At 52.9% G+C, this 13,404-nt stretch overlaps 1 protein-coding gene across 1 annotated transcript in view; it reads right to left on the reverse strand.

Moving 5' to 3' along the window:
- The window catches only part of PECAM1 (platelet and endothelial cell adhesion molecule 1), a 29,599-nt gene extending 21,439 nt beyond the window's left edge, over positions 1 to 8,160 (reverse strand). The window contains exons 1-4 of the mRNA XM_075559422.1: positions 8,091 to 8,160; positions 7,976 to 8,005; positions 2,753 to 3,046; positions 379 to 684 (exon numbers count right to left, since the gene is read on the reverse strand). Coding sequence (XP_075415537.1) covers positions 379 to 684; positions 2,753 to 3,046; positions 7,976 to 8,005; positions 8,091 to 8,160 — 700 coding nt within the window. The remainder of the gene's footprint in view (positions 1 to 378; positions 685 to 2,752; positions 3,047 to 7,975; positions 8,006 to 8,090) is intronic.
- Positions 8,161 to 13,404: the final 5,244 nt, after the last annotated feature.

Genomic DNA, 13,404 nt, shown 5'->3' on the forward strand with positions numbered 1-13,404 from the left:
TGCCCGACGCTCTTCCACCCCCGCCTGGCAGGAACAGCGCATGAGCTGTGGGATTTCAGCACGAATGGCCCACAGCTTTCCAGAGCGACTGTGATAAGGCAGCCTCTGAAAGTTCATGGCAAAACGCCATGATCGTTTCGTCACGTTTTCCCACGAACATTCCGAAGCTAGTGTGTGCAGACCTTTATTTACATTTTGAATGGTGTCCGAGTGAAACATGCTTGGAAAGGACTGACTTTGGGTGCTGAAGAACAAACCCTAGGTTCTGAGAACCGCAGGGTCACCAGAAGGGCCCAGCCCATACCCAGTTTTACGCTCGGTCTCCCTGTACTGAGCCTGCAAACCAGAAGGCTGGGGGAAAGAAGGAGAAGTACTGACCCCTGACGGTGACCAGTTCGCTCATGGTGAACTTCGAAGTCTCCATCTGGAACCCAGAGTAGATCATAGCTTGGCAGTGGAAGAGGACGATGTGGTCCTGCTCCTCGATGGGGAATTCTACCACGGCAAAGTTTTGGTTTGTGTTCATCTTCTCTCTTGTTTGCTTGACAGTTCTGGTGTCCATTGTCAATTTTTCAATTTTGAAGTTTATTGGGGGCCGCTCCTCTTCGACAGAACAGTTGACCGTCACAACCTCACCTTCGATCACCTCCTTCTTGTCCAGCACCACCTTGGGGTTTGGGAGTCCTTTGGGGAAACAGAAAGACCATCAACATCAAGCTGTACCCGAGCCTTAGCGGGGTCACTGAGGTCAACCCACAGTGAGGGCTCTGGGCGTTGTGTTCCGTGAACACCCAATACCATGTAACCAATCAAGTCGCTGTCAAGACTACATCAGGGTAGAGCTGGGCTCCATTTGGCTGCCAATGGCTGAATTCCTTTTGTTTTTTTAAGGGCCTTTCTTCCAAGGGGCCGTGTGGACCCAAACCGTGGGCTTGCAGCTCCAGGCACTCACGCCTAAAAATATGTACTCCAGGGCTCATTTTTTATTAGCATCTACGTGCCCAGCGTTATACGAGGTAGTTTGAAAAATATCAAATAGACTTAAGATGTGATCGATGGTGACAGAGCTAACAACTCCATTGGAAAGACCAGTCTTCTCCATCGATAAGATAAAACAAAACAACCCACCCCCACCCCCACCCCAGGCAGTATTTGTGATCACCGCTGTAACTGTAATACTAATTTCTTAAATGCTAATCACTCATCAAACCACAGACGAGGATTCACTTTGTAGCCATGAACCTGCCTGTGTCAGTCCCATGATAAGCCTGCTGGGTTGGGTGGACAGCCATGATCAAAGTACATCCTATTTCGAGATGACGAAGCTGAAACTCAGAGAAGGTCAAGGCCTGTTCGAAAGTGCACAGCCTGCGAGGCCCCGAGACTGGGCTCTCCGTCTCCAAGGCCATTGCTGTGTGCTGCCCTGAACAGCGTGAGGCTGCAGAGGCCCCCAGGGACGGGCGACCAGGAAGGGAAAGGGCTTCTCTTTGCCTGGGGGTGGGGGGGGGTCCGTCAGAGAAGGCTCTAGAAAGGGCCTTGGAAGAGAGGTTGGGGGCTGGACATTTCAAAGCTCGTGCCTGTGGCTCTTGGGAAGCCTGGCAAGCTTGAGCAGGCGGAGAAACCATCAGCTGTAGAAGCATTGAGTGGGGCTCTGGGATGAGACCTGGGGTAGGGCAGGGGGACTGGGGCGGGCTGAGGGAGGGGCTCCTGCAGCCCGTCTCATGCCTGCTTCCAGTCACTCCACAGAGAACATCCCTGGACAAATCTTTACTGAGATGGCACCAACTACGGAGCGCCTCAACTAGGCACCCAGGCACACCCAGGAGCCGACGCCTCCAACAGTGGGCTCCCGGCAGTCCATTTCACAGGCACTTACTGAGTGCCTGCCGGGAGTAGGTTCTTTGTTTAGGCTTCAAAATCATGCCAGACACCAGCTCTCTCCTCATAAGCTCAGCCCAAGAGTGTAGACGGCTATGTGGAAAACAGGTCCCCAAAGTGGAATAGCAGGGGGAACCCGATTATAAGGATCTACATGTGACCTCGTCCCTGGGGGACGGACAACAGAAGAGTGGGTGAAGGGAGACATCGGACAGGGCAAGATATGACAAAATAATAATTTATACATTATCAAGGGTTCTTGAGGGAGTGGGGAGCAGGGAAGGAGGGGAAAAATGAGGAGTTGAGCCAGGGGCTTAGGTGGAGAGCAAATGTTTTGAGAATGATGAGGGCAATGAGTGTACAAATGTGCTTTACACAATTGATGTACGTATGGATTGTGATAAGAGTTGTATGAGCCCCTAATAAAACAATTTTTAAAAATTGGAAGAGCCACAGCCCTTTATGGGAAATTCACTCTAGATGGGGAATAAGCCTGAGCCCTTTATACTTAAATATATATATATATATCTCCTCTCAACAACTTTCTAAGAGGACTCGATGATATCCCCATTTCCTGGGGAGGATTTGGAAGTGTGGATAGCTTAAGGAATTGTCCAGAAGCCAATCTCTGAACACTTAGGCATGGTCTTTACACACAGGCAAAGGCCACCGACCGCCGAGTGCCTCAGGGTCAGTCCCTTGGAAGAGCTCTGCTTGGTTCCGAAGAGGGTCTCAGGAGAGACCTTCCAGTTGAATCTGACTGGCGGCAAAGGAACTAGCGAGGATAAAGGCCGGGAGGTTAGAACTAGAGGTCAAGAACATGGGCCGGGGCGCCGGTGTGGGCCTACGCGAGGTTCCAGGCCGGGAGACTCACCTTTCACCAGCACCTTGTATTCCTTCGTGGTTTTCTCCTTGTTGCTCAGGGTCACCGTGCACTTGTACTTCCCCGAGTGATGCATGCGGGCTCGCGGGATGAAAAAGCTCTCGGTGTCCTTGGTGGAGGAGATGTTGTAGATCATGGCGTCGTCCTTGTAGAAGCGCACCAGGTGCTGCGGCCTGACCTCCGAGGTGGTGCTGATGTCCACAATGCACTGGAGGGTCAGATTCTGCCCGTTGGGCACGGTCCCCGCTGGCACGCTCTCCATGCGGATGCTGTTGATGGTGAAAGCTAGGTGCGAAGGGAAAGGAGGTCAGCCGTGCCGGGGGATTTGGAAACACATCCTCCAGGCTCGGCCAGGCCTCCAGGCGATTGCCACCTCGTCAACACGCGTGCCTGTCACCTCGTGAGGGACCCTGCGCCAGATACACCCAGCTAGGCCAATTCCAATCCCTGAGCCCCAGGAGCTTCCGCTAGAGCAAGCACGTGCTGTTGTAGGCCTCCTTCAGCTTGGGACTCACTTTTACACACGGAGTAGCTAACAGACAGACCTGCCAGCCACTCCGCGAGCACCGTCGCCCCTCTGAGATCTTATGGAAAATGGCGCCCCCTTCGTAAACCGTCCAGATGCAACCAAGCCTGGATTCTGTGTGCGGGCCTCACGGCGGACACGCTAACCGGCGGTCAGTCCCCAGCTCACCAACAGATGCACTCCAAGATGCGTCGTTACGTGCAACGTGCAGTTAAGTCAGGGCGCTGCATAAGGCTATCAGCCTTACGTTGGCGCAAGGAGAAGCAAGAAGCCCTTCACTGATTTCAGAGCTGGGAGCGCAGCTCGTGAAAACGAATGCGCTGGAGACTTTACCCAACCTTAAATAAAGGGCAGATGTCTGGTGCACTTCCCACGGAGTCCTGGGGGGTGCATGGGTGAGCTCTGGAAGCCCACGCACCCCTCAGTTGTAGAGAGGGTTCACGGCTGTCCCTGCTGACCCTGAGAGGTTCAGCGCTACTGCCATGGGCTTTTAGAAGAGCCGAAAGAGGCCAGGTCTTTTCAACCTGGAGAGGTGAAGGCTGAGGAAGGAAGATCCAACATTAGGCAGCTGCTGCACAGAAGAGGCACTTGGAGGCTTGCACCCCAATGGCAGATCTCAGAATAAGAAAATGAAGGGAGCTGAGCCCCAAGGCCACTGAGCATCGGATGCGGATGCTCCCTGGGAAGGCAAGGCATGGTGACTAGGCCGCCACCTGGCCCTCAAGGGGAAGTGACTCAGGAAGAGGAGGTGGGGGAAGTGGGGTGGGGTACCCACTCACCACTGTCAGGAACATTCCAGGGCACCACAAAGTGAGGCAACCCTGATGAGCTTCTGTACTGAACACAGAGTACTGACCACGCTCCCCCCACCCCCACCCTCCGCAGTGCCCCCCCTCTCAGCTTCATCTCAAGCAGCAACAGGTTCCATTCACATCCCTTCAAGGGGACCCTTACCGGGCACGTGTGCAGGTCCTAGAATTATAGGGTGATGATTAACACATCACACCTGCTGTCCAAGACATCGCAGGGACCGGGGGACACAGGTAATCTGGACACAATGAGAGAGCTCCCCGAGGAAGGGCTGCCCGGGATAGTCAAGGACAATTGAAGGGAATGAGCCAGGCACTGAGCCTTGAAGCGGGCCAGGAAGGAGAGGTGAGGAGGTCGGGGCGGGAGAAAGACAGGTACGAGGGCACTTCCTGGGCACGGGGCTTCAGGAACCTGAGTGTGGGGACAGAGGGTCTGGGTGGGTGGCACCAGAAAGGAGGGCTCCACCGGCAGGGCTGATGAGCTGGTCCCTCTGAAAGGGAGCAACGGAATGAGACTGGATTCTAGATCGATGAGGGTGCACCAACTACCGAAACCCGCCTGTGGATAGTTCTGATGGAAGTTACTGAAGCCTCAACGAGGGCAGGGGCATTGGGGGTGAGGGGAAGAGGCAGACTTAAGCAATCTTTAACAGACAGACTCCAACGGACGTGTTGGATGAAATACAGGCGTTGTGGCAAAGGTGGAAAGAGAACTACCAGGTTTCTTGTTTAGGTGCCCGGGAAGATGAGGGGACACCACCCTGAGAGAACACTGGAAAGATAAGAGGAGAGAAAGTCACCGTGCAGTTGAATCTGAGAGGCCTGAGGGCTCACAGGGGGGCCTGGGGGGCGTAGCGGTCACTCACTGCGCCGTGATCTGCAAGGTTCAGAACCACTAGCCTCTCCTCGGGAGAAAGCCGGCTTTCTTCTCCAGGAACGAGTTGTCGTCTCGGAAAGCCACCAGGGCCGTCTATTCTGCCCTGTCGGTCTGCTCTCTGAGTCCACATTGACTCGAGGGCTGTGAGTCTGGTGTGTTTCTTTTAGGGATAACTAGGCGGGGCCATCAGGCCACTGGGCCCATGTTAAGACTGACACGCGGGGCCCGAGGGGACCAGGGGTGTGTGTGTAGATGTCGGGAGAGGATGAGGCGGTGGAGCCTGTTGAGACCAGGCCAGGAGTAGCATTCTAAGTCGACATCTCTCCTAAGGGAGACTGAGGAGGACTGGTGGGAGATGGGAGAACAATCAGGGAAGAGGAACTAGGAGACCCAGGAAGGAGACACTCAGGCCTGGTGGACAGAGTCAGAGGGAGGGCAGGGCCTAGCGGGCTATAGGCAGGACCGGCCTGTTGACATTGGCATCCGGTGGTCCTTGCTGACCCCTAAGGGAGAGGTTCCCAGGGGGAGGTAGGGGGTTGAGGCCAGACTGTGGTGCAGTGGGGAGCAAGTCGATGGTGGGGTGAAGGAGTGAGGTGGAGATTCAAAGAAGCTGGACTGAGAAAGCAAGTGGCTGTCCAGAGAAGTACAGATAAGTGGAAGGGTCGGTGCGTGAATTTTCTTTTTCCTACAAAAGAGGAAAAGGGACTCCGTCGTGATTTTGCGCTGAAGAAAGGAGTCAGTGGGTGGAGAATGACGGTCCTCAGAGGGGCAAAAGGGAAGGGTGCTGAGCACATGACAGAGGAAGGTCCTGGGGGGGACTCGAGGGGCGGGCTCAGAGTCCAGGAGGCCAGGAAACCCTGATTGGCCGAAGAGGGGGGAACATCACCCCTGAGGCTGGAGGCTGGAGGGAAGACTGGAGGATGGGTGGGGCCAGATAAGCTTGTAACCAGGGCAGGGCAGGAAGCTGTGGGTTCCCTGCAGACAGACCACCACTAGTTTCTTGCTGAAGATGGAGTTGAGGTCGTCATCCTTGCGGGTGAGGTGGGGATTTGGCAGGGCTTTGAAGGCCTGGGCTAGTTAGGAAAGGGTCTTGGTCCTGACCTGCAGACAGTGGGCCACATGGAGCCAGCCGGAGCCCGGGCATCTCATAGGCGTGCACCTTTCTGGACTCAGTGATGGGAGACGGGTTTTGGTCCCTGCTCTGCTAACGCCCAGCGTGTTGGTCTTCCGGACCCTCAGTCTCAAGGTCTCTGACAGTGCGGAAGGCCGGAGAAAACAACGGGAGGGAAACAATGGCCAGCCAAATTCTAAGGCAGCGATTCTCAACCTGCAGGTCGAACGACTTTTTCACGGGGGTCGCCCGATTCATCACAGTAGCAAATGACAGTGATGAAGTAGCAAGGAAAATAATGTTATGGTTGGGGGGTCACCACCACATGAGCAACTGGCTGAAAGGTTCGTGGCATCAGGAAGGTTGAGAACCTCTATTCAACGGGCTTACCTGCAGGCAAAAAGAATGTTGTTTAGGAACCGGGAGAGAGATTTCCCTTGAAGTGGGGCAGAAGGCAGGAGGGAACGGAGGTGCTGGGAAACTGGGTGCACAGAGTAAGAGAAGTTCAGGGCGTGGCCTGGCGGGAACAAGCCTGAGGGGTGGGTGGTGCAGGAGCCGATTGTAAAGCCGGAGAGGACTGGATTCGAGCAAGGCTAGCGTAAAGCAGTGTCCATGGGGCAGACACCATGCCTGAGATTCACCTCCCCTCTCCTATCTTTGGCTCACAGGGACTCGGGTCAATAGATTCCAATACCTACCCCATTGCACAGATTGGAAGAGTCCAAGAGAGGCAGCGTAAACCTGGCTTGAGAGACGTGAGCTCGGCCTGCGTGTCTAGACACAGAATGGGGTTTGGGAGAGCGGAAGTTCCGGTGACAAAGCGACCGAGGGTTTTTTCTTAGTCAATCAGGATGGTTACGCAAACAAAGGATCCCTGCCTCCTTTATCTCATATCATAGCGACCCTGTGGGACAGAACAGAGCTGCCCTTTCAGGTCCCCGAAAGATCGACAGGTCCCCGAAAGATCTTTCCCCCTTGGAGCAGCTGGTGGGTTCAAACTACTGCCCTTTCGGGTAGCAGTCCAAGGCACCATGTCTGCCTCCACAGGGTCGCTAGGCCTCCACTCGGTGGCAGTGAGTTTGGGGGTTTATGCCTCCGTAGGTTGACACAAAGGCAGAGTCCCCATGGCAGCCCAGCCGGGACCCCAGCAGTCGCCTTTGCTCAGTAGGCCCTTCCTGCCGCCTGCCCCCCGGCAGCTGCCGCTCATCAAGACACCAACATTGCCCACTGTTTGCAAAGAGCTTTACAGGGTCTCTACAACCCAATCGCCCCATTCTTGAAAGTGACTCACAAGAGCATCTCTCCCCATCCAGCGCCTGGACCCAGGCAAAGCCCTCCTTCACTCGCGGTGGTCCCAGGTGAAACACAACAAAATCCACTTATTTCAGGGCAATGTTCCAAAGCAGCTCTCAAATGGATGCTAGGCCTCTCTGTCTTTGAGACCTTGCAGGTGGGGGAACTAACCCCAACATGTATCAGATCGTTTAGACAGCGACAATTTACATTAAGTCCCGTTCTCGTGTCTCTAGCGAGTCAGTGATCTCTCATTTGTGAATACGAACCATCTGAGGCGGAGGGTGTAAAGAAGACACTTATGGCAGGACAGTAAGGGATACAGCAGTTCAGTAGAATCTAAAACGCATTTGACCTCTAGAACATGGTCTCTGAAATCTAAAAGAAATGCAGGATTTCTAGACTCGGAAGAAAAAGGTATAGCCAGCGGCGTACAGATTAGAATACTTGAGGAGTATTTTGCTCTAAAACCGAGAAATACTGAAATGGAATAAGCTTTATGCTTCAATTAGAATCTTTTTTTTCTCTCTTCCTCCCCAAGCCATCTGAGACAGAAGAAAAAGGCAAGAGGAAACGAAGTGGGAACTTTCTAACTTACGGTTTTCTTGTTGACCTTCAACGCTGGCGCCTGGAAAAGACAAAGAAATGCGGGGTTTTCGCAAAGTTCCCGTGTCATCGAGTTTCAGAGACGAAGGAAGAGAGCAAAAACTCACAGAGCCAGAGTGTCAGCAGGACACCGAGCCACGGCCACATCTTGTCCCCTCTGGGCCACACTGGCTGCATCTTGGGAGGTTAGTTCCGCTTTCGGACCATGCCTTGGGGGCCCCAGGCGGTTTGCACAGATGAGAGACCTGCCGATGCAAAACAGAAACAGCTCGGGGAACCAACTGCCCTTGTCCCCTGTGGAGTGACCGGCTGGGGCGCTGGTCAGGGAATGGCGGCCATTGCTGGAAACTGGGAACAATGAGGCCTGGGCTGGCCTGATAACACCTCAGGAAATGACCAGTCTTCCTGCGGGGCCCACTAAACGCAGTTGCTTTGTTTAGTTGCTTTAGGGGGGAAAAGGGCACAAGATGTGACATTTGCCCTGGAGCTCCTGACCTGCCTTCAGCCTCTTGGGGGTGGGGGCAGTGTTTGAGAACCCTTTCCTATGACCCAGCCCAGGGGTTCCTCTCTCTGGTCACTTTCTACCCCAAAGACTTCTCTCCTTCAATAGCAGAAAGATGTCCTCTCTGCCTTTCCTGCAGGCCCCGAAAGGGCAGCCGCCACCGAGCATGAATCAGAGCGTTCCTGGGCAGGGCAGTGGACTGTTTCTGAACACGCGGGCTTTGCCCGGGAGATCTGCCACTGAGGGTCCGGGAGGTTGGAAAAGGCGGGGAGGGGGGACGAACCAGCTCTCCCTAGCCTGCTCGGTCAGCCTCCCTATAGAGACTTTCCAGCACTCTTGCGAGGCCCACACCACCTCATCTACTCCTTTGTCTATACTTCCAGTCCCAGGTCACAGGGTGGTCAATCAGGCCCTGCTGTCCCTCAGGGTACAACCTTGTAAAGGCTCCCGTCCCCCTTTCTAAGCTTCTACACCCCCGACCCTCCAGCCCTTGGATATCCCTTCACTCAGTCTCTCCCCACCTCTTTCCGGGAACCTTCCCTGTGACTCCTACCATTCACTGTTCCCAGAGGACGTCGGGTGTCTGAGCCTTGTCAGTGCTGTGCCCACTGCCTGAAAGACCCTTCCCTTCTCCTTTTTTAGAGAATTCCTACTTAGCTTTCACGACTCCATTCAAGCATCCATCCCAGAAGTTTCCCCTCTTCTCGCCAGAGCAGGGGACTCATCCTGCGTTCTCCTCACCTCTCGTGTGCTTCCTGCTCTCTGTCAGTCACTCTCTTCAATCTTCGATGACACTTCAGTCCTCCCTCAAGTGGGCTGCTGGCTCCTCGGTGGCAGGGGGCAGTGGCTGTAACTGGTAGACCAACAAAACCCCGAGTAGAGCGAAAGACTGGGCCGGTGAAGGGATATAAGTCAGGAAAAACTTGAACAATCACTGACATGCGGTCAAGATGACCAATGGTTCCAGCAGGCCACTCCCTTATACTTCTACCCGGTAAGGGTCAGTGACATTTGAGGGAGGGACCACAGAGACTGAAGAAGCCAAGCGGACTTTTCCCTGCCTTGGGGCAAGTACCAAGGGCGCAGTGGAAGTACAAAGGGAAGCTCGGGAAGAATGAATGAAGCCTAGGCAGCCTTCATCCATTGTCAAGGCATTCCAAGGGGACCGCTTTTCAATCGCCTTGTTTGCTTTTGTTGCTGCTGTTGGTGTTTTGTGTTCCCTCTGCCCTGCCACCCCGACCCCCATTATAAATGATCTTAAATAACCTACTGGAGATTACCCCACCCATCTGTCAAATGTCTATTTGGGCGGGGAAAGGAAACATGACTAATATAATAAATACTGTCTTCAGATGATAACTTTGAGATTCGGCCGAGCGAGGGCAGCCCTCATCTCGCTCAGACCCGAAACAAGGCGCCCTTTGCTGCTCACGGGTCTCAAGTCACGGTGGTAGTGGCCTGACCTCAAGGCCAAGTTCCAAGGTAAACCTTCCAAACTTAGTCACCCTTTGACTCAAGATGTTAATGCTTTAGAAAGCCATGAGGAAACACAGCAGAGAAACTGTGCCCCGCAACTAGGGCTTGTTATTGTGATTAAAAGCCAGGGGAGCCGTTCCAACACCTAGCGACACCGGGTGCATTACCAGAATGAAACGCTTCCCGGTTCTGCGCCATCCTCATTAGACATTCTGTGCCAGAGCAGCAAAGAACTGAATGTTCAAATGCAACCTTAAATGGTCTGCACGAGCTGTTCATAGCCTCGACTGGTGAAGGCACACTGTGACTCAAGTCCAGGAGTCACAACAAAATGACATGGAGCTGTGCTCCATGAAAGGGGGGCGGATATGAAGTCAAGAGAAAAATTTCAAACTTGGAAAAAAATTGCAGCTCACATCATAAACAAAGGATCAACCTCTCAGCTATACCCTTAAAAATCAAGAAGGCACACACCAGTCTGTGTGAGCGCGAGGTGTCAATGGGATCAGGCATCAAAGAACAAAAAATCATATAATTGTGAATGAGGGGGATGCAGATTGGGGACCCAAAGCCCATCTGTAGGCAACTGGGACATCCCTTTACAGAAGGGTCGCTGTGGGGAGGGGACGAGCCAGTCAGGGTGCAGGGTAGCAACAATGAAACATACAACTTCCCTCTAGTTCTTAAATGCTTCTCCCCACTATCATGATCCCAATTTTACCTTACAAATCCAGCTAGACCAGAGGATGTACACAGGTACAGAGGAACCGGAAACACAGGGAATCCAGAACAGGTAATCCCTTCAGGACCAGTGGTGAGAGTGGCAAAACTGGAGCGTGGAGGGAGGGTGGGGTAGAAAGGGAGAACCGATTATAACCTCCCTGGAGGACGGACAACAGAAAAGTGGGTGAAGGGAGACATTGGACAGTGTAAGATATGACAAAATAATTTATAAATTATCAAGGGTTCATGAGGGAGGGGGCGTGGGGAGGGAGGGGGAAATGAGGAGCTGATGTCAGGGGCTCAAGTAGAAAGCAAGTGTTTTGAGAATGATCAGGGCAACAAATGTACAAATGTGCTTGACATACAATGGATGCATGTGTGGATTGTGATAAGAGTTGTATGAGCCCCCAATAAAATGATTTTTTTAATCAAGAAGGAAAAGACGAAAGGTATAATACAAAAACAAGGAAATAATATGAGCCAATGATTTTGCTGGGAAAAAAATCTCACAAAACAAATTTGCTTCACTGCCTCGGAATCAATTCTGACTCATAGCAACCCCGTAAGACAGGGTAGAATGTTCCCTGTGGGCTTTCAGAGACTGTAACTCTTTACAGAAGTAGCAACTCAAAACTCACATCCACTGAGTAAATTCTGACTCATGGTGACCTGGTGACCTGGTGGTCAGGAGCTCACCACATAACCCACCAAGTCACCAGGGCTCTTTGAGCCAATAGCTATATAGGAAAAAGATACCCCAAAATTCTGGGAGACAAGCCAAAGGAGTTTCATGTTCTTTCTTTGTTGGGTGCTGTTGTGTAGCCAGGAGTCAAGGTGGCATAGTGGTGGCATGTGGCGCTGCTAATGGAAAGGTCAGCAGTTTGAAACCATGAGCCATTCCATGGGACAGAGATGGGACATTCTTGTCCCTAAACAGCAGGGGCAGTTCTATCCTGTCCTATCGGTTCACTATGAGTCTGCATGGGCTCTGTGGTAGGGAGTTTGGGGTTTTGTTGTTGAGAAGCAGGCCCACCTCGGGGCTCTTGAGCTCACGAGCCCTGCAGCAGACTCCCTGAGTCAGAATCAACGTGGCTACCGTGGGTTTCATAGGCCTGTGTACCACTGCTTGACCAAAGTGTCTACTAGTGGACACCAAGAACTGGAGGAGGGGTGGTTTGATTGCTTAGCGGCCACTGAGCTTTTTGCTCAGGGTGATGGAAAAGTCTGGAAATGGAGGGAGGTGATGGTTCTACACATGGAGGGGGTCAGTCATGGCCCTGGATCGTACATGTAAGCAAGGTCGATGTGGTAAATCTTGTCTAGATAGCCTCCTCAATCACAACAGTAACTGAACCACATACGCTCCACTGCTTGAGTCATTTATCAAAGGATGGTCATGCTCCTTGTTTCTCATTTCCAAGGTATGAGTAAAAATATCAAAATGCTTTAAATGAAACAGAGAGGTGTGTGGAATGTTTTCTATTTTACCTTTTTAAAAACAGGAGGCTGTTTACGTGCAGCTGTTTCATCTCTTCCCTCCTCCTTAGGGGCTTCCTCGCTCGGGGGTAGGTGTGTCCTGTCGGCGATAACATGCACAACAGAATGAAGCCCCGCCTGGCCCGGCATGAGCCTCACAAGGCTGGCTCTGTGTGAGCCCCCTGCGCCACGCCATCTCGTCCAGGGTCTGGTTCTTTCTCCCTGATGCCCTACATCACTTAGTAATGAGAACGATGGCCTTCTCCCGGGATTGGCCCCTCCTGAGGACATGTCCAAAGCACAGAGGAAAATTAAACCCTTGCTTCTGAGAAGCATCCGAGGAGCCCTGGTAGCATAGTGGTTATGCATCGGGCCCCTAACAGCCAGGTCCACTCCTTGGGAGAAAGATGGGATTTTCCACTCCTGTAAAGAGGTGCAGCCTCAGAAGCCCACAGGGGCGGTTCTATCTTGTCCTCTAGGGTGGCCGGGAGTCCGAATTGACTCCACTTTTTCCAGATGTGTTCTTTCTACCCAAAACTTTTTTTTGCGTGAGATATTTTAAACGTTTCTCACGGCAGCATCGATTGCTCAACAATGAACCGACAGCCACTGGGCCAAGGTCGGAGCGGACCTTTCTCCCAGCCAGTGTGTGCTCCCTTCTCCAGGAGGACATGTGGGAAGGGGCTGCTGAGTGCTTCTGCCTTCACAACGCAAATTGGAGAACAAAAACCCAAATCACAGCGATGGAGTCATGGCTCAAAAAAGTTGAAAACCCTTCAGGAAGTGGTTTTTCTGAGCAGCCGGGGGAGGGGAGAGGGGGGAGGAGGAGCAGGCAGGAGCAAGACAGGCCTCTCATTTCCTTAGCCTGTGGCCCACAGTCTGATTAGCCTTCGAGAGGAGAGGCACAAACCTGAACAACTGTGGGGATCCTCACTGTGGATCTGACTGTGGACAGCCTTGAGAAGAATGGGAATCCCAGAGCACGTCATTGTGCTCGTGTGGAACGTGCACACGGATCCAGAGGCAGTTGTGCACACGGAACGAGGGAATACGACAAGGTTTAAAATCAGGAGGGGGGTGTGTGCAGGCTGTCTCCTCTCACCATGGATTACAACTCAGTGTAAAGAGGAGCCAAATCCTCCCAAGCGGACCAGTAGGTACCATCGTGAGACACAGAGAAAAGATGGAGGTGTCAAGGAGCTGTCTTCCTTGGATCCACAGTCAATGCTCAAAGGCGCAACGGT

This window comes from Tenrec ecaudatus, chromosome 10, assembly GCF_050624435.1.
Source record: "Tenrec ecaudatus isolate mTenEca1 chromosome 10, mTenEca1.hap1, whole genome shotgun sequence".
NCBI lineage: Eukaryota > Metazoa > Chordata > Mammalia > Afrosoricida > Tenrecidae > Tenrec > Tenrec ecaudatus.